The following is a 27342-nucleotide window of genomic DNA, read 5'->3' as shown; positions in this document are numbered from 1 at the left end:
TTTTAACTTTAAATTATTAAAAGATTTATATATTTTTCTAAATACCTATGTGATACTCTAGCTGCTTTCTGTCCCCTTTAAAAAAGTCCCACCGAGAGGAAAAATTGTCTTTATCTCTGTGCTAAGCTAGTGACCACCTGTGGTTACTATGCAGCAGGCAGCCACTTAGCATGAGACTCAGATAACAACGGTGATCCTGTAGTGATGACGACTATTACAATTATTGTCAGCTTACACAGCAGTCCTACAAGTATGACATATGCATAATTACATTGGTCCAAGCTGGAGCAATGTAACTTTCCAGTATAATACATAGTGAACCTAGTGCCTGAGAAACACCTTAAAAAAAAGTTTCTTGAAAGAGTTTCTTGCTGACTGGTTGCTATCTTTGCCCATACTTATATAACCGCAAAAGCAAGTTAATGGGCTCTCAAATATTTCCATCCTTTCTGTCTTCAGCTGAGCCGCTCCTCTGTGGCATTGATCTATGAGTGCGGTTTGAGTGTCACCACAGACACCATCTTGCGTTATAAATATGTTGTTTTTCTATATATGTATATATATGTATTTCTGCTGTTCAATTGAGATACTTACCTCCCATTGTCTCCTGAGGAAGCAGGCCCAGTGCCAGAGAAATGTGTTGAGCAAAATATCCTTATGTAACAAGATGACACAGCTGGAATGATTTTGCCTGTGGTTATATATGAAAAATGATGTACTGGGGACCTTGGGGAGAGATGTATGGTATCTATTGTATGCAAATATCTTGAACAGCACAATTAGACTTTTAAAGTACTGTTTAAATGTTTTCTTTTTTTTTTAAGAATTGTTTTTCAGTAAACTTATGAGAATTTTTATTTAATTTACAATTTGTATGGTACCTTTAAAGTCCTATAGTTGTTTTGTGATTAGCGTCATTCCTAGATCTACTTAAAGTAGAAATGCTGGTACCAATCCTAACTAAGGATTATAACTATCTGTCTTTATTTTTCTAAAAACTACACTTTGTCAGACCATTGGTGTATGGTCAGCTTGCCCATACATTTGCAACGGATCTGCAATCCGTTGACCGCGATCTAGATAGGAATAGGGTATATTGCGAACATGTTCCTGCTTTGCCGACCCTCTAGTCCAGGGATCACTAAATAGCAGACCATGGTCCAGGTCACTGTCCTGTCTGGACCACCGCAGTCATGCCACTTAGGTGCCAGTCCTTCCCCCCAGCCTCCAGAGCTCTCATCCCCACTATGTGTTTGTCATGCCGTCCAGGTAAATCTCCACCCCTCAAAGGTTGCCAACCCCTGCATTATACCTTATTGTTCTGCTTATTTATAGCTCCCAACCTTGCCTTTTTTGGAAGGACTGTCCCTCTTTTGAAACCAAATACCTCTGTCATTTTTTTAAGTTATTCCTTAATTTGGCATGACATATAAACATCTATAAAACTGTATTTTTTAACTGTTTACTTTTTAACTCTGCCTGCCTTTATAGGCACAACTTCCAAGAGTCACCAGTATTGCCTGTGTTCCCTTGCTTTGGTCTGCACTGTGTCTCTGTGTGGCAGTGGCCATCTTGGTAGAGGCAGGGTTTTGCTTCCTTATGTCAGAGCGTACAGCAGGAAGAACAGTGACCAGCACAGTAGTGACATCACTAAATCTTATTTCAAGTCTTCAGTCAGAGGCAGAAATACCTTAGACCATGAGTCCTCAACCTGTGGCCCTCCAGCTGTTGCAGAACTACAAGCCCCATGAGGCATTGCATGGCTGACAATTACAAGCATGACCCTCAAAGGCAGAGACATGATGGGACTTGTAGTTCCACAGCAGCTGAAGGGCCACAGGTTGAACACCCATGCCTTAGACTATTCTCATACTGCACATATACAGTTATGATGATCTAGACACAGGTATCTCCTGAGACTAGCAGTGAGAGGCAGCAATGCTCAAGATTCACAGTTCAAATATACAGCTATGAGGCTGTAAGCAGGATTGCCTGGGCACCTTCACATTCCAGCAAGTGCACTGTTGGGTTTTTTTTTTGGAGAAATTTACAACAAAATATAATTTTTCAGAGCACCACTTAAGCACAACTTACATTTCTAAATAACATAATGTTCCCTTTTTTTGAGTTCGGGTCCACTATAACAACAAAAGCGTTATACTGCACTATACTTTTCACCCATCCTTGAAGCTTTCGTATTTGTTACTTTCAAGCAAGTATAAAGGAACAAAGTGGTAAAAAAAAGTACTTCTGGGCTTAATCAGTTATTTTTGGCGTAAATTCCTTCATGGTCTGTTTAATGGGGACATACTTTGTGCCTAAGTATCATCTTAGAAAGTATCTTTTTATTTCTTTATGGGCAAAAAAATAAATAAATCATAATTTCCATAATTTTGCATTATGGTCTGATGACTGCATAATGTATGGGTTGTGTTGCTCGGTATATATATATATATATATATATATATATATATATATATATATATATATATACACACACAGATGTACACAGTACTGTGCAAATGTTTTAGGCAGGTGTGGAAAAATGCTGTAAAGTAAGAATGCATTTTCGGAAATAGAAGTGTTAATAGTTCATTTTTATCAATTAACAAAATAAAAAGTAAATGAACAGAAGATCAAGCCAAATCAAATCAATATCTGGTCTGACTACCCATTGGCTTCAAAACAGAATCAGTCCAGAGCAACTCCTGCCATTTTTAGCACCCCAGTCCATATGTTTTTGTGCATCCTTGTGTTTCTTAGCCTTGTTTCCATGTTGGAAGTATGGCTTTTTGGTAAAAATTCTTCTGTGAAGACCACTTCTGGCCAGACTTCTCCAGACAGTAAATTAGTGTATCTGTGTCCTACTGGTTGCCAGTTCTGTGCTGCTGGCAATGCTGGGTATCTTCCAATGTCAAAGGGAAGAAAGCATGATGTGTCTTCCATCTGCTTTCCTTGGCCGACAATTGCGTCTACAGTCCTTAACGTTGCCTAATCAATGGTATATATACAGTATCTCACAAAAGTGAGAACACTCCTCACATTTTTGTAAATATTTTATTATATCTTTTCATGTGACAACACTGAAAAAATGACACTTTGCTACAATGTAAAGTAGTGAATGTACAGCTTGTATAACAGTGTAAATTTTCTGTCCCCTCAAAATAACTCAACACACAGCCATTAATGTCTAAACTGCTGACAACACAACAAAAGTGAGTACACCCCTAAGTGAAAATGTCCAATTAGCCACCCCCCCCCCCCCCCGGTGTCATATGACTCGTTAGTGTTACAGGGTCTCAGGTGTGAATGGGGAGCAGGTGTGTTAAATTTGGTGTTATCGCTCTCACTCTCTCATACTGGTCACTGGAAGTTCAACATGACACCTCATGGCAAAAAACTCTGATGAACTGAAAAAAAAAATTATTGCTCTACATAAAGATTGCCTAGGCTATAAGAAGATTGCCAAGACCCTAAAACTGAGCTTCAGCACAGTGGCCAAGACCATACAGTGGTTTAACAGGACAGGTTCCACTTAGAACAGGCCTCGCCATGGTCGACCAAAGAAGTTGAGTGCACGTGCTCAGCATCAAATCCAGAGGTTGTCTTTGGGAAATAGACGTATGAGTGCTGCCAGCACTGCTGCAGAGGTTGAAGGGATGGGGGTTCAGCCTGTCAGTGCTCAGACCATACGCCGTACACTGCATCAAATTGGTCTGCATGGCTGTCGTCCCAGAAGGAAGCCTCTTCTAAAGATGAAGCACAGGAAAGCCCACAAACAGTTTGATGAAGACAAGCAGACTAAGGACATGGATTACTGGAACCATGTCCTGTGGTCTGATGAGACCAAGATAAACTTATTTGGTTCAGATGGTGTCAAGCGTGTGTGGCGGCAACAAGGTGAGGAGTACAAAGACAAGTGCCTACAGTCAAGCATGGTGGTGGGAGTGTCATGGTCTAGGGATGCATGAGTGCTGCCGGCACTGGGGAGCTACAGTTCATTGAGGGAACCATGAATGCCACCATGTACTGTGACATACTGAAGCAGAGCATGGTCCCCTCCTTTCAGAGACTGGGCCGCAGGGCAGTATTCCAAAAAGATAACGACCCCAAACACACCTCCAAGACGACCACTGCTTTGCTAAAGAAGCTGAGGGTAAAGGTGACGGACTGGCCAAGCATGTCTCCAGACCTAAACCCTATTGAGCATCTGTGGGGCATCCCCCAATGGAAGGCGGAGGAGCGAAAGGTCTCTAACATCCACCAGCTCCGTGATGTCGTCATGGAGGAGTGGAAGAGGACTCCAGTGGTAACCTGTGAAACTCTGGTGAAATCCATGCCCAATATAGTTAAGGCAGTACTGGAAAAAAATGGTGGCCACACAAAATATTGACATTTTGGGCCCAATTTGGACATTTTCACTTAGGGGTGTACTCATTTTTGTTGCCAGTGGTTTAGACATTAACCACTTCAATACCAGGCACTTAGACACCTTCCCGCCCAGACCAATTTTCAGCTTTCAGCGCTGTCGCAATTTGAATGACAATTGCGCGGTCATGCTACACTGTACCCAAACAAATTTTTTATCATTTTGTTCCTACAAATAGAGCTTTCTTTTGGTGGTATTTGATCACCTCTGCGGTTTTTATTTTTTGCGCAACAAATAAAAAAAGACCGAAAATTTTGAAAAAAAACAAGTTTTTCTTTGTTTCTGTTAAAACTTTTTTGTAAATAAGTACGTTTTCTTCTTCAATGACGGGCACTGATATGGCTGCACTGACGGGCACTGACGGGCACTGATATGGTGGCACTGATGGGCACCGATGAGGTGGCACCAATGAGGTGGCACTGATGAGGTGGCACTGACGGGCACTGATGATGGGCACTGATAGGCGGCACTGATGGGCACTGATAGGCGGCACTGATGGGCACTGATAGGTGGCACTGGTATGCGGCACTGATGGGCACTCATAGGTGGCACAGATGGGCACTTATAGGCGGCACTGATGGGCACTCATAGGTGGCATTGATGGGCACTCATAGGTGGCATTGATGGTTACTTATGGGTGGCACTGATAGTTGGCACAGATGGGCATGGATGGGCACTGATAGATGGGCACGGATGGGCACTGACAGGTGGCATGAATGGACACTGATGGGTGGCACTGATGGCACTGCTTGTTTGCAGTGATGCCCCTAAGGGTGGCATTGCTGGGCATCACTGCAACATAATGGTGCCAATCAGTGCCCATTTGTGGGCACTGATTGGCACAGATTTGGCACACTGGGCACATACCTGGCCATCCACATGTTGCCCCTTCCCTGGTGGTCCTAGTGGCGATCCCTGGTGGTCCAGTGTGGTGATCTGCGGGGGGGGCTGCGCTGATAAACAATCAGCGCAGACCCCCCCTGCCAGGAGAGCCGCCGATCGGCTCTCCTCTAATCGCGTCTGTCAGACGCGAGTGAGGAAGAGCCGATCAACGGCTCTTCCTATTGACAGCGTGATCAGCCGTGATTGGACACGGCTGATCACGTGGTAAAGAGCCTCCGCCGGAGGCTTTTTACCAAGATCAGTGTAGCGGTGTGTCAGACTGACACACCGCTCCACCGATCGCCGCGATGCGCGCCCCCGGGGGCGCGCTGCGGCATGTTATCCTGCTGGACGTCATATGACGTCCAGTCAGGATAACAGAACCACTTCCCGGACGTCAATCCGCTATAGGGCGGGCGGGAAGTGGTTAATAGCTATGTGTTGAGTTATTTTGAGGGGACAGCAAGTTTACACTGTTACACAAGCTGTACACTCACTACTTTACATTGTAGAAAAGTGTCATTTCTTCAGTGTTGTCACATGAAAAGATATAATAAAATATTTACAAAAATGTGAGGGGTGTACTCACTTTTGTGAGATATGGGATATGGTATATATGTATTTTTTTTATACATATAATTAGTTTGGTAACACCATTTAAGCTACAATCTCCTAAGCAGATTTCTATTTTCCATCTGATGCAAAATAAATATCCATGGTTAATTTATGGATTGGAATAACAGATATAAGCCTGCAGTAATAACATTTTATTTTTATAACTTATAAACATAACATAAAATGTGTTTCTCCTTTTTTTACTCCTACTCATTACCAATGTTTTACTACAGTGCCTGCGTAGTGATCACAACACAGCCCTATTCATCATCCATAGTGTATGGAGCCACAGCAATCTCTGGGAATGGTATCTATTATTACACAGCTAATAAAAGGGAAGAGATTAACCAGGAGCTTCTGCAACATTTCACCCTCATGTAAACCTGTTCTTTTCATTAACTGCTCCTGAGCTGGACTACTCACAGTCCTCCATACATAGAGCAGTGCTCTGTGTACTCGGGGGTGCAGACAACAGTTAATACACAGATAATAAAACTCACTTAAGAAGGTGAAGCCACTAGTTCACAGGCTGATGCCAGCTCCATGTCAGCTTGTAGGATGATATTGTTCAGGCCTCAGTATTCTGGCCTGTTTGCTGAAACTTTATATATTACAAATGGATCCCATGCCAAATGTACTTTGTGACCTTGGTGTTGTTTCAAAACTGATGTGTATAGTGAAAATAAACCACAAGAACAAAAGTTTAGTAGACCATTCTCTACTGTGTACTATGGAGACAGCATCACACAAGCCACTTGCCATTGTATCTAGAAATGTGGACTAGAACTTCTGCCTTCAGCTGATCCTCCCGGTCTCTCCCAAACTGGTGTTACCGGGTATTCAGGATGATGAACAGAGGCCTAGATGCACTAAATTGCAACTCTCATATATGTTGTATTGTGCTAAAAGAGAAATTAAACTCAAGTGGAATACCCATTCCCTTCCCTCCTTAGGTTCTTGGGAAAAATCTATTAATGCTGCTCTTCCTACGTATAAGTTGACTTATATTGGCAGGAACTGCCCTAGAAAGTTTAATAGGGTATGGCAGCCATGGACAGCTTAGGCAGGTAGGTTTTCCCCTTATACCTATTGAGTAACTGCTGGTGTGGCTGGGGCACCCTCTTTATATGTTCTTGGATGTTTAGAAGGATGAGCACTGCTAACCTTGTGAGTTTCCTATGTGGTGTAAGTGTTTGTTTACTGCTCTGGAGACTTTGCTTCTCTTATCATTGTCAGTGTGTAATGTACTACTTTGACTACTTCCATTCTATTACCTTTGTACCATGCCTTTGTTCAAAAAAGGAAAGGAAAGGATTCTGTTTGTTAAAAAAAATGTGAACTAGTACTAATGTAATGACTTTCCTTTTACATCAGGCTGTGTTTGCTGTTTTAGCTGGACATCTATATTTGCTTAAATCTCAAAAGGGTGCACCAAATGGCTTAAAATCCAAACTGCACTATATGTCACATTGAGAAAAGCTGTGTGCCAACATTATATTGCCCTGTAGTGTACCTAGACTCCATACTGCTCCTTTCCTCTGGTGGTACCCTGTACTGTACTTCACCTCCAAATTCAGCAAAACCAATCTTCTTATCTACCACCAGTGTCCTGCCTGTACTACAGTGCATCTCCTCTTCGTGTCCCACATCCTGAGAGGGTATGCAATATGCTAACCACAAACCAGTGAGTTGGGGAGGTTTACTTTGCAACCACTGGAGGCATACACAGGTAACATCTAATTTATGTCTTAATACCAGGACCCACAAGACAAAACAAATTGACATCATCACCTTCATCTGCAGAATGTGACACCTTAAACTGTATCTGAACCCAAAACTTAGTTTTGGATAGAATGGAGAAGGATTACAACCCTTGTGAGTTTCTTTTTCAGCTATACGGGGCTCCTTTTAGAGAAATTTCCCCACACTTCCTGTCCTGCGGACAACCTTTTTACCAGTCGAGAAGTGAAGGAAACTCTGATCCTTCTCCATTCCATCCAGAAAAAACAAGAACAAAACATTGGTTAAATATATTTTAAGGCAAATTAGGGAAGCTTACACAGTGCCACGTGATCTCATGAAATTTGATTTTGATGTTATATGTTTTTATTATATTATAAGTGAACTATGTTGCTGAGTAGAGCACCCTTGCTCAATACGTTTGTCAAGCTGCTATCTGAGCATTTTCTGAGCATTTTCGAAACAGGTATCTGTGTCAGTCAAAATCTGAATGTAGTTTATTACATTTGAAGTCATTTATGGCCACAGAACGTTTATTGATTCTTACAGTGTAGCATCATAATAACTCTGGGATCATTTTCCACAAACCTTTTTCACCCTCTGGTAGACCAAAGCACAGAGCGATTTACAAATATCTATGACTATATAATCATAGAAAAGATGTTCAATATAGCAATGTTTGCATTGCTTAGCAAACACTGCAGATTAGGCCCCAATCACAAAGCTAACACACCAGAATAAGAATGCTTATTTAAAAGATGTCAGTTATTTCAGCTGAAAAGAGCTTGAACATTGCAGTCAAATTGCTTAAGATTTATGAAAGCTCATTATCCCTGTGTTAAAGCTTTGTGAATTGAGGCCAATGTATCATATAACTTAAATTGTTCTTTATAATGTAGTATCCTGGAAGACATTTTGTCTAATACTTTTAATTGAGTACTTAATTTTTGATCAAACACAACTCTTTAGGTTTCCCATTTGATGGTATTGGATTGTGTTTCATAGGATTTTGCATCACTTTGTTTTGCCCAATTTGAATTCTGATATACAGAGCCTTGCAAAAGTATTCAACCCCCTATTTTTGTTGCCTCACAACCTGCAATTATCATGGATTGTTTGAGGATTTGCATCATTTAATTTACAGAACATACCCAAAAAGATGTTTTTTTTTTTAGTAGTGAAGCAAACAACAAATAGGACAAAACAACAGAAAACGGAAAATTGAATACTCACCTTTCTGTAATTTTCCTTTCCTGGTGCCTGCCCATGGCAGCATACCAATGGTTGGTGGCTCCACCCTTGTCCAACCCACAGGACCACGTAACTCTATAAAAAAAGTTACTCCCCCCCTCAGGTATTCTTGTAACTAGTCTTCAGAACTTAAGGATTATTGAAGGGAGGGTGTATGCTGCCATGGGCAGGCACCAGGAAAGGAAAATTATGGAAAGGTGAGTATTCAATTTTCCGTTTTCCTGGTGCCTCCCATGGCAGCATACCAATGGTAAATAACTCGCTTACAGGGAGGGTACTGCAATACTATTTTTTTTTCAATGATTTACAGAACAGACAGTTCTAAGGTCCTTTTCCCAAAGTCTCGGGAGGTGAGGACCGCCGGATCTAGGCTATAGTGCGACATGAAGGTGTTGAAGTATGACCAACTAGCCACCCTGCAAATTGTCTCAGGGGAGACCTGAGCCAAAACTGCCCAAGAAGAAGACATTCTTGATTTGAGTGAGCATTCCCCGCAATTGGGACTGAGAGACCACTAGCCCGATATGCCTTTTGGATTAGTTTCACGATCCAGCTGGCCCAGGTCGTTTTGGAAGCCGCTATTCCTTTCCTTGCGCCCTTGGGAATAACAAATAGCCGCTGATCCTTGCGTAATTGTTGTGTCAGCTCTAAAAAACGCCTCAGGGACCTGGCCCCATCCAAATCAGTCTTGAAGAGATTGGATCTTCTCCGAAGGCCGGGAGTACCCATTCTTGATTGAGATGGTAAACTGAGGGTACCTTCGGGACAAACTGGTGAATAGGCTGCAGCACTATTCTATCCGGAAAAAAAAGTGACGTAAGGTTCCTGTGCCCCTAGAGCTTGAATTTCTGACACCCTGCACCCTGATGTGATGGCGATCAGAAAGGTTGTTCCAGGTAATATCCTCCAATGAACATTCTTCAGTGGGAGCAAAGGGTGGATTGGCCAAGGCATTGAGGACCACTGTCAAATCCCATTTGGGGAAAACAGTTTTCCTGGGAGGGCGTAATCTTAGGACTGCCTTCAGGAAACGGTCTACGAGGGGATTTAGTGACCAGCGTGTGTCCGTTAAGGCTGATAAGGCCGAAACCTGAACCTTCAGCGTGTTGAAGCCTAAGTCCAGGCCCGACTATAGAAAGAGTAGAATATTTTGGACTCCAGGCCCCAGTGGATTGAAATTGCTAGATTCTGCCAGCTGAGTGACTTTTTTCCATACCCTGTAGTAGATGGCATTGGTAGATGACTTCCTGGCTTGTAGTAATGTTTGGATTACCCTATGTGAGCACCCTAAGTCACCCAGCCTCTTCCGCTCAATTTCCAGACCTTCAAGTCCAAGATCTCCGGATGTGGGTGAAAGAAATTGCCCTGAGATAGGAGGTTGTCCGAGTGGGGAAGTGGAAGTGGGTCGCACAAAGCCAATTTGACTAACAGCGGAAACCACGGTCTCCTCGGCCAGTATGGGATGACCGCCAGGATAGTGACTTTCTCCGATGTAAGGCGCTGGAGGAACCTCAGAATCAGAGGAACCGGAGGGAATACATACCCCTTCTGGAAGTTCCAGGGCTGAATTAGGGCATCCACCCCTGCTGACCTTGGAGATAGGAATCTCGAGAAGAACAGAGGAGTCTTCCCGTTTACCGGGGAAGCAAAAGACCTATCTGGGGAGTACCCCACTGTTGGCATATCCAGCGGAATACTTGAGGGTCCAGTGACCATTCGATGTTGTTGCGGAAGGATCTTGAAAGGTGATCGGCTAGCTGATTCTCGGGGGCTGGGATGTAAACAGCCCGCAGATCGACCAAATTGTTGGCTCAAGATATAATTGGGGCTAACTCGCTGGTTAGGGACCTGGCGTCCCCCCTTGGTTTTGAACATAGGCCGCTGCTGGTCGCAGTAGAGCAGTATGGACTTGCCTTTGAGAAGTGGAGCTAGATGTAAAATTGCCATCCATGCTGCCCTTAGCTCTAGGATGTTGGAAATCATCCCTTCCGCCTTGAACCGCCATCTCCCTTGTACTAGCTGGCTCTGGTAGTGTGCCCCCCATCCTAGTTGACTTGCATCCGATGTCAACTAGACCATGAGATGGGTCCCAGGGAATGATGGATTAGAAGGTTGGGTGGTCTTGTCCCCCACCAGAGGCTGGCTTTCATAGGAAAGGTGATGACTTTTAATTGTCCCAAGTGTTTCCTTCTCTACTGCACCAGAAACCCTGACTGGAAATCTCGTAGATGCCACCTGGCCCATTTCACCATTGGTATGCAAGATGAAAGGGACCCTAGGAGGCTTAGGCAGTCTGATGCTGGCATGGAGCGGCTCCTTAACGCCTGCTTGACCTTCTGTGTCAACTACGGGATCTTCTCTGGAGGGAGTGACAGCTTTCTCTGGGGTGTTGAATAAGTCTCCCAGGTATGTCTTTTTTTTGCATAGGCGTCAGCTGACTTTTTGAGTAGTTGATAAGCCACCCGAAGCTGGACAAAGTATTCAGGACTAGCTGCACCTGTGCCTCCAGGGTCCCTCTGTGTTGTGACAGGATTAGAATGTCATCTAAGTAGTGCAGGACTCTGACCCCTTTTTCCCAGAGGGGAGCCAGGATGGCTACTAAAACTTTGGTAAAAGTTCTGGGGGCTGATGAAATTCCTGATGGGAGGCATTGGAACTGGAGGTGCAGATCGCCCACTTTAAACCTGAGAAAAGGTTGGAAATGGTGGTGGATGGGGATGTGAAGGTACGCATCTTGGAGATCTATAGAGACCATCCAATCCCGTGGCTGCACTGACAGGATGACCGTGTTCAGGGATTCCATTTTGAAATGCTCTACCTGAATGTAATTGTTTAGCCTCTTTAGATCCAGTACGGGTCTCCAACCTCTTGATTTCTTTGGTACTAAGAAGATTGGGGAATAGAATCCTGTTGGTGAAGAAGTATTTGGATATATTGAAAGAGAACCTGCTTCTTTTCCTTGGAGGTTGGAATCTTGGTGGGTGGAAGAAAAAGGGTGGAGGACGGCTTTTGAATTTCCAGAAATGCCCTCGCACAACCGTGGAGATTGCCCATGGATCCGTGCAATTTTCCACCCAAACCTGGGCAAAAGACTTGAGTCTTGCTCCTACTGGACCGGTTTGGGTGAGTAGGGAGTCAAAAGGACCTCTGGCTCTCAACCGCTGAGGTTGAAGCTTTTGGTTTTCCCAACTTAAGAAAAGTGGCTTGTGAGCCCTTCCAGCCTCTTCTGTATTCCTTACCAGGACAGTATGTTCTGGCATCTCTAGATCTTTACTGGGTGATTGGACGTGAAGCTAATCTCCTTTTCCTATTTCTATCCTGGGGAATTAGGCCACTTTTGCCACCTGTGACTCTGGTAATGGCAGTATCCATTTTCTCCCCGAACAGGGCCTTACCATTGAATGGGATGCGGCATCAAGACTGTTTTGAAGATAGGTCTGCTGACCATGGCTTTAACCCCAATGCCCTTCTGGCTGTGATGGAGTATAGCGTGGCTCTGGGGGAACATCTCAGGATATCGATGGCTGCTTCTGCCATAAAATCAGAGGCTAGCTTCCACTCATCCAGTGCTTTGATGATTTCATCTGCACCCAAACCTCATCTGAGGGCTGTCTTGACATTATCCGACCATACTCTGGTGGCTCTGGAGATTGAAGATAGCGCCACTGCTGGTTTGCAGGCTCCCCCTGATGCCTGATAAACTTTCTTAAGATCTGAGTCGATCCTGCGATTTAGGGGGTCCCTGAAGGAGATTGCATCCTCTCAGGGCAATGCATCCACAGTGGGCACATAACCAAAGAGCTGAGCATCTGCCTCTGCCAGTGGATAAAGTTTTATAAAACAATTGTAGGCGACGGGCCTCTTGTCCACTTTCCGCCATTCGTCCACTTCCATAACCGCTGTAGCTTCCAGGAGGCTCTGACCACATACCAATTTTCCCAGGAGGGCTTGCTTTCCACAGACCCAGCAGGCCTTCTTCCCTGGATGTGATGACCTGCCCTGGGAGTCATGCCTGCATGAGGTGTGCTGGGGTGACTTCCGACTGCTGCGGGAAGTATGTGTAGAAAATGAGTGTGAATGGCCAGAGTTTCTGTGACATCCTGATCTATCGGCAGAATCTTTGTGGGAAGATCTGCGTGACGATTCTCGGTGCGGGCTGTGGAAATAAAATAATAAAGGATATTTCCATATGCCCCATAATGCTCTTTTAAAAGAAGAAACTTACCTGCTTGTTGCAGCCCTTACCTAGTGGTATGTTGAGGATCTTTCTTTGAATGCGGCATTATGACGTCAGAGACAGCTAATGTATAAGTGATGAAATCAAATATATATATATGTATATATATATATAAATATATACATAAATATACATATATATATATATATATATATATATATATATATATATATATATATATACATACATGCCCAAACACATACACCCAAAAACCCCACCTTGGCCAGGCTCCATCATAAGGTCAGTAGGGAGTGGAGAAGACACCAGGAGATGTCTTCCCTTTGACAGCCTGGTTTAAATGCTATCCCAGGCTGTTTAAATAGAAGAACTTGATAGGGTGTACCAAGATGGCCGCCGTTAAGCTTCAAAAGGCTACTGCACATGCGCCATGCGTTCCGCCGTGGCCCCGCCCCTCGAGGTGACCGAATTGTGCTCAGAGACGCGCGCGAAGTGTCCACATCCACCGAAGGGGGGTGGGAAGCGGAGGCTGGAACAGGAAGAGGCTGAGAGGAGCTGCTGACAGGTCCAGGAAGCACGCTACGGCAGAGGAGAGCGGTATACCGACCTGTATGGAGGTAGAAACAGGCATTCAAAACTGGAGAGCCATTACAGGTACCTCAGGGATAATCAGCCCAGGAGACAGAGGAGAGATAAATGCTCCTGGATCTCTGCATATGCCCCAAAAAGATCCACAGAAAAACGGGCTCCCATTCTTATATGGTGCATTTAGCAACCCAAGACATGGGACTCCATACTGCAGGAGAGCATGAACCTGCAATGGTCGCACCATATGTCGGTGAGGTAGGGCTGGCTGTGATCCTGCAAGGATGAGGACAGGAAAAAGAATACCTGAGGGGGGGAGTAATTATTATTTTATAGAGTTACGTGGTCCTGTGGGTTAGACGAGGGCGGAGCCACCAACCATTGGTATGCTGCCATGGGAGGCACCAGGAAAAAGTCAATGTGCATAACTATTCACCCCCCTAAAGCCAATACTTTGTAGAGCCACCTTTTGCGGCTATCACAGCTCCAAGTCACTTTGGATAAGTCTTTATGAGCTTGCCACATCTTACCATTGGGATTTTTGCCCATTCCTCCTTGCAAACTGCTCCAGCTCCTTCAAGTTCGATGGTTTGCTCTTGTGAACAGCAATCTTTAAGTCTGACCACACTATTGAATTGAAGTCTGGCCTTTGACTAGGCCATTCCAACACATTTACATGTTTCCCCTTAAACCACTCAAGTGTTTCTTTAGCAGTGTGTTTGGGGTCATTGTCCTGTTGGAAGGTGAACCTCCGTCCTAGCCTCAAATCACACACAGAGTGGAACAGGCTTTGCTCAACAATATGCCTGTATTTAGCACCATCCATCTTTCCCTCAACTCTGTGGGGATTCACTTGGGGATGGTGTTCTTTGGGTGATGTGATGTGTCGGGTTTGCCCCAGACATAGGGTTTTCTTTGATGGCCAAAAAGTTCAATTTTAGTCTCATCATACCAGAGCACCTTCCTCCATACATTTTTGGAGTCTCCCACATGCCTTTTCACAAACACAAAACGTGCCATTTTGTTTTTTTGCTGAAAGTAATGGCTTTCTTCTGGCCACTCTGCCATAAAGCCCAACTCTATGGAACGTATGGCTTATTATTATGGTCCTATGTACAGATACTCCAGTCTCTGCTGCGGAAATCTGCAGCTCCTACAGGGTTACCTTAGGTCTCTGTGCTGCCTCTCTGATTAATGCCCTCCTTGCCCGGTCCATGAGTTTTGGTGTGCGGCCGTCCCTTGGCAAGTTTGCTGTTGTGCCATGTTCTTTCCATTTGTTTATGATAGATTTGATGGTGCTCCTAGGGATCATCAAAGATTTGGATATTTTTTTATAACCTAACCCTGACTTGTACTTCTCAACAACATTGTCCCTTACTTGTATGGAGAGTTCCTTGGTCTTCATGGCAGTGTTTGGTTAGTGGTGCCTCTTGCTTAGGTGTTGCAGCCTCTGGGGCCTTTCAAAAAGGTGTGTATATGTAATGACAGATCATGTGACACTTCGATCGCACACAGGTGGACATCATTTCACTAATTATGTGACTTCTGAAGGTAATTGGTTGCACCAGAGTTTTTTATGGGCTTCATAACAAAGGGGGTGAATACAAACGCACATGCCAATTATCAGGTTTTTATTTCTAAATAAAATAGTTTTATGTATATATTTTTTCTAATTTTACTTCACCAACTTAGACTATTGTGTTCTGATCCATCACATTTAATTCAGATTAAAAGAAGGACTAAAGGCTGTAATGTAACAAAATAGGTAAAAAGCCAAGGGGATGAATACTTTTGCAAGGCACTGTACAGACATTGACTACTCACCAAGAGAAATAGTGGACAGATTGCCACCCAGCAAATCTTCCAGTACCAGCCAGGAGAAAAGCCTAGCATTTCCTTGATATCCTTGCAGAATTGATTGATACCTGCAACACAACAGAAGCAAAAAATGTCAGTTTACTGCCAGTAACATCTTACTTTATAAATGGCGTCATGAAGAAACAAAGAATCGCATCAATTCCATGGGCATAACAGATTACATTATTTATTACAAAGTGGTTACACAGCAAGAGGTGGGATAACGCATGTAACCCTGTTCAGACATATTTGCTGGCAATCTTCTATACAGGGTTATATTATATATACTGTAGATTTATTGATAAGTTGCACATATTATATACATTGGGGTGAAGAGGGGCCCTATTTTAATGTAATATTTGTCTTCCTTTAAACTTGACAACTCATTGGTGACATGATTGTGTATAATAGTTGCATGTATATCTGGACACAAGGTGTTGGTTTTATATACTGTCATGAATATTGGAATAGTGACTGATTCATAATGCTGGGACAGATACTGTTAGGAGATGCTGATGTAAATTCCAACACCTGTCTGTCTATTGTCTGCTAAAATGTGTATTGTAAATAAGTCTATAGTATGGGATCTAAGAGTCATTAGATTCCCATTGTTGTTTGTGTTAATTAACTCTGCTATTGTGTGAAGAGTCTATGTTGATTGTGATAATGTTGATTGGATTTTCTGAACTACAAGACGGCCAGTCTGGCCTAAAAGTCATGTCTGAGTCATCTAGGCTGTCTAAAGGGATTAGTTAATTAGCTCATGTTAATTAGGTTAATTAGGTTACAGCTGTATTGTTAGAGTAATATGAGCAGGAGGTCTGCACCTCCACTTTTAGGGTATAAAAGCCTGTATTGTGCAATAAAGTGAGATTCCTGGTTGGACTTACATACAGCCTGCCTGGTGTTTGTTCTGAGCTATCACAACTGGGTTAGAACGGCACATAGCTGTAATTCTAATCCCGGAGCATTGGATGACCGAACCATCAGATGTTGTGATCTGCAGTCCGATTCTATAGCTGCAGAGGAGTATCGGGAGAGTGGAACTGAGCGAGCAAGGGGCTCGTTACATATACATTTTTAATGATGTCACTCCCGCGCATGTACAGGAAAGCTGCCATTTACAGCACAGGATTTTGAAGGAACGGCCCAGGTGGTCGTTTCTTCAGAGCGCATGTGCCGATCATGTCATCGGTTGCATGTATAGTAAATATCTCCTAAACGGTGCATGTTTAGGGGATGTTTACAGTACCTGTAGGTAAGCCTTATTATAGCCTAACCTATACAGTGCCTTGAAAAAGTATTCATACCCCCTAACATTTTCCACATTTTGTCATGTTACAACCAAAAACGTGATTGTATTTTATTGGGATCCTATGTGATAGACCAGGGGTAGTGAATTAAAATTCACGGTCCGGTCAGAAAATGTTTCTTCTAGCGGAGGTCCGAGTGTCATATTGGTGCTATGACTCCACATGATATGCTTCACATCGCAGCCTCCTGTGCACGTCACAGGCCCCTCATCTCAGACCCCCCCTCACAGACTGGCCCCCCCATCACAGACTGGCCCCCCCATCACAGACTGGCCCCCCATCACAGACTGACCCCCCATCACAGACTGGCCCCCCCATCACAGACTGACCCCCCAGCACAGACTGACCCCCCATCACAGACTGACCCCCCCCCATCAGACTGGCCCCCATCACAGACTGACCCCCCCATTACAGACCCCCCTTGATAGTAGAATCCTGTTCTGCACAGCACTCCCCCCTCCCCACAAAGCCCTACCTTATTCACACAAGACGGAAACCACGGCAGCCCTGGACAACAGATGGGACATTAAAGGTAAGTGATTGATTGCTGGGACCGCCCCGCTGCGTAGCAACCAATCACCCGCTACTTAACCTAAAAAGTCCCACCCTTTGTCCTTCTCATCTTGTGTGAATAAGACAGGCAATGGGAGGAGGGGGCAGTGTAGCAATTCTATCGAAGAGACAGACCTGTGCGCGGCGCGCCTGCCATGCTGTGAACATAGCAGCACAAGGCAGGCGAGCCGGCGGCGGGGAAAGGACACACAGGCAACTATTTGCTGGGTAGTATGGCTGCTGGGGCCGGACCTGGACCTCAGTCCGCCATTTAGTGATGCCTGTGATAGACCAACACAAAGTGGCACATAATTGTGAAGAGTCAATACTTTGTAGAACCACCTTTCGCTGTTTGGGTATGTCTCTACCAGCTTTGCACATCTAGAGAGTGACATTTTTGCCCATTCTTCTTTGCAAAATAGCTCAAGCTCTGTCAGATTGGATGGAGAACATCTGTGAACAGCAATTTTAAAGTCTTGCCACAGATTCTCAATTGGTTTTAGGTCTGGATTTTGACTGGGCCAATCTAACACATGAATATGCTTTGATCTAAACCATTGCATTGTAGCTCTGGCTGTATGTTTAGGGTCATTGTCTTGCTGGAAGGTGAACCTCCTCCCTATTCTCACATCTTTTGCAGACTCTAATGCCGCGTACACACGACCTTTTTTTCCGTCAGAATAAACTCTGACAGTTTGTCTGAGGGAGTTCCGATGGAGTTCCACTGAAACGGACTTGCGTACACACGATCACACCAAAGTCCGATCATTTAGAACGCGGTGACGTACAACACGTACAACAGGACTAGAAAAAGGAAGTTAAATAGCCAGTAGCCAATAGCTGCCCTTTGCGTCGTTTTTGGTCCATCGGAAAAGCATACAGACGAACGGTTTTCCCTATAGGAATTGATTCCGTTGGAAAGATTTAAAACATGTTCTATTTCTAGGTCCGTCAGAATTTTCAAAAGGGAAAGTCTGATGAAGCCCACACACGATCGGAATATCAGATGGAATGATTCCATCGGACCTTTTCTGCCGGAAAGTCCGGTCGTGTGTACGCGACATAACAGGTTTTTTTCTAAGTTTGCCCTGTATTTGGCTTCATCCATCTTCCCATAAACTCTGACCAGCTTCCCTGTCCCTGCTGAAGAAAAGCATCCTAACAACATGATGCTGCCACCACCATGTTTCATGGTGGGGATGATGTGTTCAGGGAGATGTGCAGTGTTAGTTTTCCACCACACATAGCATTTTGCTTTTAGGCCAAAAAGTTCAATTTTGGTCTCATCTGACCAGAGCACCTTCTTCCAGATGTTTGCTGTGCCCCCCACATGGCTTCTCGCAAACTGCAAACAGGACTTCTTATGGCTTTCTTTCAACAATGGCTTTCTTCTTGCCATTCTTCCAAAAAGACCAGGTTTGTGGAGTGCACTGCTAATAGTTGTCCTGTCGACAGATTATCCCACCTGAGTTGTGGATCTCTGCAGCTCTTCCAGAGTTACCATGGGCCTCTTGGCTGCTTCTCTGATTAATGCTCTCCTTGCCCGGCCTGTCAGTTTAGGTGGATGGCCATGTCTTGGTAGGTTTGCAGTTGTGCCATACGCTTTCCATTTTCGGTTGATGAATTGAACAGTGCTCCGTGAGATGTTCGAAGCTTGGGATATTTTTTTATAACCTAACCCTGCTTTAAACTTCTCCAAAACTTTGTCCCTAACCTGTCTGGTGTGTTCCTTGGCCTTGATGATGCTGTTTGTTCACTAAGGTTCTCTAACGAACCTCTGGGGGCTACACAGAACAGCTGTATTTATACTGAGAATTAATTACACACAGGTGGACACTATTTACTAATTAGGTGACTTCAGAAGGCAATTGGTTCCACTAGACCTTAGTTAGGGGTATCAGAGTAAAGAGGGCTGAATACAAATGCATTCCACACTTTTCAGATATTTATTTGTAAAACAATTTGAAAACCATTTATCATTTTCTTGTCACTTCACAATTATATGCCACTTTGTGTTGGCCTATCACATAAAATCCCAATAAAACACATTTATGTTTTTGGTTGTAACATGACAAAATGTGGAAAATGTCAAGGGGTATGAATACTTTAGGTACAAGTAAAAGATTGAAGTTTACAACCACTTTAAAGTAGTATTAAACCCAAATGCAAACATTTATTATATTATAGCTTACCAATTCTTAGATGTGATGTCTGTGTTAGTTTTCTTTTTTAGGCTTTCTTCCATTTTCATATGGTGATCCAGCCAGTAAGTCTGTTGTTTTCCAAAAGAACAAGCTCTTTTCCAGATGTATCAGTTTACATGAATTGGACAAACCATTTAACACTGCCAGGGGTGCTTAAAATGATCAGCTTTCATTTAATTATTTATGTAAAACCTTTATCCCAAAAGTAAAAAAATGTTTGCTGTAACTGATTATAAAGTTTGAGCTGGAAATTGGCTTCAATATGTTAGTGTATTTAAATCTGCTAGTACATCTAACACTCCCTTCCCCCCCAGAATGACAATGCTGCTGTCCAAAGGTAACCCCTGTCCTCATTCATCCAGAATGGGGGCACCCTAATACAGGATGCGTGTTAGTGGCCAGATCACTAGATAAAAACAGAGGAAAAAAAGCCTAAAAAAAGAAAACAAATGCAGCCACCACATCTAATAATTGATATATTACATTTCGGGGTTTCGGTTTAATACTGCTTTAACACTATGGAAATTACCCAAATATTCGACCTTGTGTTTTCATTTATAGAGATCCACTGCTACAGCTGCAGATTTTCCACACCATTATTCCATCATACATACTATCATATGGCTGCACAGGAAAGCAGGCTCTGTTAAATACATCTATGCCAGTGTTTCTCAATTGCAGTCCTCAAGGCGCACCAACAGGTCATGTTTTTAGGATTTCCCTCAGAAACGGCTGTGGTCTAAGGCCCCTTTCACACTGTCGGACCGTTCAGGTCCGCCTGTCAGTTTTGTCGGCAGACCTGAACGGGCGGTCCATGTTAGTTTATGGAGCGACGGATGTCAGCAGTGACATGTCCGCTGACATCCGACCCAGTCCAATCCTCTCAAATCAGACGGATGGCCCTACGTTTGCATCCGTCCCTGGCGGATCAGATCGGGTGAGATCTGATGAAAACGGACATGCAGTCTGTTTTCGTCCGATCTCTCCATAGCAACCAGCGGTGATCGACAAGCCCCTCCCCGCTCAGTGAGCAGAGAGGGACCTGTCATCCGCCGGCTCAGTGGAGATCAACGGAGAGATCTCCCGGTGAGCTGGCGGACAGGCAGTGAAACTGATCAAATCATCTGTGCAAACTAATGGAAAGCCTGAAAACATGACCTGTTGGTGTGCCTTGAGGACTGGAATTGAGAAACACTGATCTATGCCCACCAAATGAAAATCGTCTCTCAATCATTGCTCTCACTCAACTAAACAGATGAATGGTTTCTGATATTTACTGCACTTTGTATATCATCAAGTTCTTTGCATATACAGTGGGGACGGAAAGTATTCAGACCACCCTTAAATTTTTCACTCTTTGTTATATTGCAGCCATTTGCTAAAATCATTTAAGTTCATTTTTTTCCTCATTAATGTACACACAGCACCCCATATTGACAGAAAAACACAGAATTGTTGACATTTTTGCAGATTTATTAAAAAAGAAAAACTGAAATATAACATGGTCCTAAGTATTCAGACCCTTTGCTCAGTATTTAGTAGAAGCACCCTTTTGATCTAATACAGCCATGAGCCTTTTTGGAAAGATACAACAAGTTTTTCACACCTGGATTTGGGGATCCTCTGTCATTCCTCCTTGCAGATCCTCTCCAGTTCTGTCAGGTTGGATGGTAAACGTTGGTGGACAGCCATTTTAAGGTCTCTCCAGAGATGCTCAATTGGATTTAAGTCAGGGCTCTGGCTGGGCCATTCAAGAACAGTCACGGAGTTGTTGTGAAGCCACTCCTTCGTTATTTTAGCTGTGTGCTTAGGGTCATTGTCTTGTTGGGAGGTAAACCTTCAGCCCAGTCTGAGGTCCTGAGCACTCTGGAGAAGGTTTTCGTCCAGGATATCCCTGTACTTGGCCGCATTCATCTTTCCCTCGATTGCAACCAGTCGTCCTGTCCCTGCAGCTGAAAAACACCCCCACAGTATGATGCTACCACCACCATGCTTCACTGTTAGGACTGTATTGGAGGAGGTGATGAGCAGTGCCTGGTTTTCTCCACACATACCGCTTAGAATTAAGGCCAAAAAGTTCTATCTTGGTCTCATCAGACCAAAGAATCTTATTTCTCATCATCTTGGAGTCCTTCAGGTGTTTTTTAGCAAACTGAATGCGGGCTTTCATGTGTCTTGCACTGAGGAGAGGCTTCCGTCGGGCCACTCTGCCATAAAGCCCTGACTGGTGGAGGGCTGCAGTGATGGTTGCCTTTCTAAAACTTTCTCCCATCTCCCGACTGCATCTCTGGAGCTCAGACACAGTGATTTTTGGGTTCTTCTTTACCTCTCACACCAAGGTTCTTCTCCCCCGATAGCTCAGTTTGGCCGGACGGGAAGCTCTAGGAAGGGTTCTGGTCGTCCCAAACGTCTTCCATTTAAGGATTATGGAGGCCACTGTGTTCTTAGGAACCCTAAGTGCAGCAGAAAATTTTTTGTAACCTTGGCAAGATCTGTGCCTTTTACCACAATTCTGTCTCTGAGCTCTTCAGGCATTTCCTTTGACCTCATGATTCTCATTTGCTCTGACATGCACTGTGAGCTGTAAGGTCTTATATAGACAAGTGTATGGCTTTCCTAATCAAGTCCAATCAGTATAATCAAACACAGCTGGACTCAAATGAAGGTGTAGAACCATCTCAAGGATGATCAGAAGAAATGGACAACACCTGAGTTAAATATATGAGTGTCACAGCAAAGAGTCTGAATACTTAGGACCATGTGATATTTCAGTTTTTCTTTTTTAATAAATCTGCAAAAATATCAACAATTCTGTGTTTTTTCTGTCAATATGGGGTGCTGTTAGTACATTAATGAGGAAAAAAATGAACTTAAATGATTTTAGCAAATGGCTGCAATATAGCAAAGAGTGAAAAATTTAAGGGGATCTGAATACTTTCCGTCCCCACTGTATAAATGAATAATGCTGCAAATGTAAAAAACTGATATATCTTAAACACACAAACAGTTGCAAAACAAAATAAGCAGTATACATGGAAAAAAGAATATGTTACTTACCATAAAACCAGGACACAGCTATGGCTTCCAGAAATACTACAGTTAGCACAGCTGGGCCAGTGGCGTACTCCTCAAACAGCTTCACCATATAAGCACCACCCTGAAAGCAAGACATGTGGGCCTTATATATCACAAAGTTTTTGCAATGGCTATTATTTTTAACAGCAACCAATTAGAATGAAGTCCAACATGGAAAATCTCTCTTGGAACATGGAAGTTGAACCTAATTGTTGGTTGTTGAGAAATATCAGTTCTTAAGCTGTAATGATTTTTTGCCATAACAACTTTCCTTTTTAACAATAATCCTAAATCTGTGACATTACTGAAAGTAACAGCAGTTTTTGCTAGTATTATATGCTTTACAGTTTATGAAATTTCGCCTTTTCTTACTGATGCTTTTGTATATGAAGCTGCTCTTCTTTGAATCGGTTCATGAATTCACATTGTATTATATTTCTCTACTAATGTAAAAAGGGGAAGGGTGGGGACCTGGAAAATGACCTTTTGGAAAATTGAAGAAATGTTCTACAACTGAGATTTCTTGCCTGGATAACTACCCTACTGTTACATACAGACCGACTGCAAATATACATTGAATTTATAGATTTTGACATAAACAATGCTACACTATGGCAAATTCACAATTTGAATCCCAAAATACTGCACTTACCTTTCTCCCACCATTCATTGATAGAATTTGCCTTAGCCAAAAGCTGAGAAGTCCTTGATTTTTAAGGACATGTTGCTATGTTCTTGGTAAATATTGGCTTTCCTGCAGCTATTTAGCGCATGGTTCAATTTTCCCCTTTATATTTTTTCTTCAAGTAAATAGAATTGGAGGGAAGACCTGATTAGTATGCTGCTGCTCTTTTACTGTCATGTCAGAAGGTTGGGAGTGTGTTTTTGACCAAGCTGGGCCTCTGCTGTAATGGAGGTCAAGGATTTATCTGCAAGGGTGTCTGAACCACAAAACTAGCTGTATAGACTAACAAATCCTTTGGTAGATAAAATAGCCATATACAGTGGATATAACAAGTCTACACACTCCTGTAATAATGTCTGTTTTTTGTGATGTAAAAAAATTATACAAAGATAAATCATTTCAGAACCTTTTCCACCTTTAATGTGACCTATAACTGTACAACTAAGTTGAACAACAAACTGAAATATTTTCGGTGGAACGATGTAAAAATAAAAAAATAAAATAATATTGTTGCATAAGTGTGCACACCCTTAAACTAATACTTTGTTGAAGCACCTTTTGATTTTATTACAGCACTCAGTCTTTTTGGGTATTAGTCTATCAGCATGGCACATTCTGACTTGGCAATATTTGAAGACTCTTTGCAAAAACACTCCAAATCTGTCAGATTGTGAGGACATCTCCTGTGCACAGCTCTCTTCAGATCACCCCACAGATTTTCTATTGGATTCAGGTCTGAGCTCTGGCTGGGCCATTCCGAACCTTTACTCTTCTTCTGATGAAGCCATTCCTTTGTTGATTAGGATGTATGCTTTGGGTTGTTGTTATGCTGAAAGATGAAGTTTCATATTCAGCTTTCTAGCAGAAGCCTGAAAGTTTTGTGCCAATATTGACTGGTATTTGGAACTGTTCATAATTCCCTCTACCTTGACCAGCTGAAGAAAAATAGACCCAAAGCATGATGCTGCCACCACCATGCTTCACTGTGGGTATGGTGTTCTTTTGGTGATGTGCAGTGTTGTTTTTTGCGCCAAACATAGCTTTTGGAATTATGGCCAAAAAGTTCATCAGATCAGAACACATTTCCCCTCATGCTTTTGGGAGACTTCAGATGTGTTTTTGCAAAATTTAGCAGGGCTTGGAGGTTTATCTCCATAAATAAAGGCTTCCGACTTGCCACTCTACCCAATAGTCCAGACATATGAAGAATACTGGAGATTGTTGTCACATATACCACACAGCCAGTACATTGCAGATATACCTGCAGCTCCTTTAATGTTGCTGTAGGCTTCTTGGCAGCCTCCCTGACCCGTTTACTTCTTGTATTTTTATCAATTTTGGAGCGTTGTCCAGTTCTTGGTAATGTCACTGTTGTGCCATATTTTCTCCACTTGATGATGACTGTCTTCTCTGTATTTGTTCCGTGGTATATCTAATGCCTTGGAAATTATTTTGTACCCTTCTCCCGACTGATACCTTTTAACAATGAGATCCCTCTGATGCTTTGGAAGCTCTCTGTGGACCATGGCTTTTGCTCTAGGATGCAAGTAGGAAAATGTCAAGAAAGACCTACTAGAACAGCTGAACTTTATTTGGGGTAATCAGAGGCACTTTAAATGATGGCAGGTGTGTACTGACTCCTATATAACATGAGTTTGAATGTGATCGCTTAATTCTGAACACAGCTACATCCCCAGTTATAAGAGGGTGTGTACAATTCTGCAACAACATTATTTTAGTTTTTTAGTTTTAATCCCCCCCAAAAAAGATTTCAGTTTGTTTTTCAATTGAGTTGTACAGTTTATAGGTCACGTTAAAGGTGGGAAAAGTTCTGAAATTATTTATCTTTGTTTCATTTGTTTACATCACAGAAACCTGACGTTTTAACAGGTGTGTGTAGACTTTTTATATCCACTGTATGTATTCAAAATGACTGTTTAGTTGCATGCCTGACGTTCAGCTTTAAGCAATGATCTTTGAGACCAATTAATAGAAAAATGCAAATTTCAGTAAAAGTAGATATCCCAGTTGGTGTTATATAATAATTCATGTATCATCCAAAGAAGACTATAACATTAACAATAAATCACTATTGCTTGAGTAGCAGCTGTTGACAACACTCTTTCTGTCTAAACCCAACATTTATTTTGTTCTTATACTCTAGAATCTTTGGTTAGTAAACATTTATCATGCATCCCTCCGCCGCATTAAAAAAGGATTTGGCAGAATGATAAAAAGAATGCCATAAACACTCAAAATATGCCATACTGTATATCTCAAATAAAAGAAGTTATTTACTGTATAAAATAATATTGAGTTGTTTGTTATTGTGCTCACTGTTTCTTTCATAAATCGCTCTCCCTGTTGTTTTTAATCTTAACTTTTGATACCTAAGCTTTGGCAGAACATATCCAGTTATATTTGTATAAGGTAAACCCAATTCAAAAATCCAGCTCAGAAAATTACAGAATATGTGCTTATGGCTGCCTGATTTATGTTCAACACTCCAAACATTTCAGCGTTCTTAGATTGTTTGACTGTATAGTGTACTATTAATAGCTCAACTTTGTAATTCCAGTCAGTATGATATATTTTGACATACTGTATCTCCCAGTTTGGGGAATTTCGCTTAATATTTACAGTATATGCTCAGTCATATCTAAAAGGCACAAAGTTCTTTCTTTCTTTAAACGTTTCTGTTCTTACTTTCACATTTTCCTTTTTAAGTTATTTGTTAAACCCCATTATTACGAGAAGACTATTCATTAAAATCATAAAAAAATCATACATTTATGGAACTCTCTGCCCAAGATTTGGTACATGGCGTGGCCTTAGACCACCAGAGGACATGAGCCTGTGGGCTCCAGTTACATCATTTTTCTTCTTCCTTTATACATGAGACATGATATATGACTGTGACATGTCTTACTGGCAAAGAGAGAGAGTATAATGTTTGTCATTTCCTCTTACTAAAATAGCTCAAAGGAGACCTGTCAGGATAGAAATATTGGGACTGATTTGTTGTTAAACATGAAAACCTTGGGGCTATTAATTGTATCTCTGCTTCACTACTTAGTGAGCTACTGACCTGGAACAAGCATGCAGTCATGAGGCAAACCTGATATGCACATATTTATTCTAGTTCAGTGATTTACTAAGCTATTTTCTCACCTTTAAAGTTACTATGTTGCTAATTTAAAATAGCTTTTAATTTTGCTTTTTGATTTGGACAAATTAAAAAAATGCTTACTTGCACAGTAAGCAATTAATACTTTTCTGTTCCACTGATAGACTGAAGATAAAAGCTTGCTCAAATATCATCTGCATTCCTGGGGCAGTGGCTATCATAAACTGCCAAGATTAACCTTGAAAAACCAAACATCTTTAGGAGGTGCAGCTCTGCCTGACTTTGATTTGTACTATATCGCTGCTCAGCTGGCTTACCAAGCCAAGACTAGGTGGGAACCTGATTTGGGAGCGGTTGAGGAGGATGAATGGGAATAAATACAAGATAATTATAAAATGGTCTTTCCCAGGGTCTCTGATCATTTGACTCATATGTATATTTTACACAGGGCTTATTTGACTCCAATTTGTGTCTCTCGCCGTAAACCCTATTATAGCCCCCCATGTCTTCTTTGTGGGCAACACACGGCACCTTTTTTCACCTTATATGGTCCTGTCCAATAGTTCAGACGTTTTGGACTCAGGTGGTACGGTTTCTCCATGACCATATTGGCACTCCATAATATATTTTGCATGAAACACTCTTCGCTGCTCGAAAAGTGATTGCACGCAACTGGATGCAGACAACACCACAAAAGTTTGAGACCTGGGTACCAGAGATGAACTCCATTCTTCTCTATAAAAAAACTGATTTATGTACATAGAAGTTGCCCTACCAAATACAATAAAGTATGGGATAGATGGTTAGCGCAACCCGATACATGTTTGGGTGA

At 42.5% G+C, this 27342-nt stretch overlaps 1 protein-coding gene across 1 annotated transcript in view; it reads right to left on the bottom strand.

The window, feature by feature from the left end:
* Positions 1-27342, bottom strand: part of SLC6A4 (solute carrier family 6 member 4) — a 179680-nt gene that overhangs the window by 19207 nt on the left and 133131 nt on the right. Inside the window, exons 11-12 of the mRNA XM_073616846.1 lie at positions 22681-22780; positions 15522-15622 (exon numbers count right to left, since the gene is read on the bottom strand). Coding sequence (XP_073472947.1) covers positions 15522-15622; positions 22681-22780 — 201 coding nt within the window. The remainder of the gene's footprint in view (positions 1-15521; positions 15623-22680; positions 22781-27342) is intronic.

Source organism: Aquarana catesbeiana, linkage group LG02 (assembly GCF_042186555.1).
Source record: "Aquarana catesbeiana isolate 2022-GZ linkage group LG02, ASM4218655v1, whole genome shotgun sequence".
NCBI lineage: Eukaryota > Metazoa > Chordata > Amphibia > Anura > Ranidae > Aquarana > Aquarana catesbeiana.
This window is presented reverse-complemented; position numbering and strand designations above follow the sequence as displayed.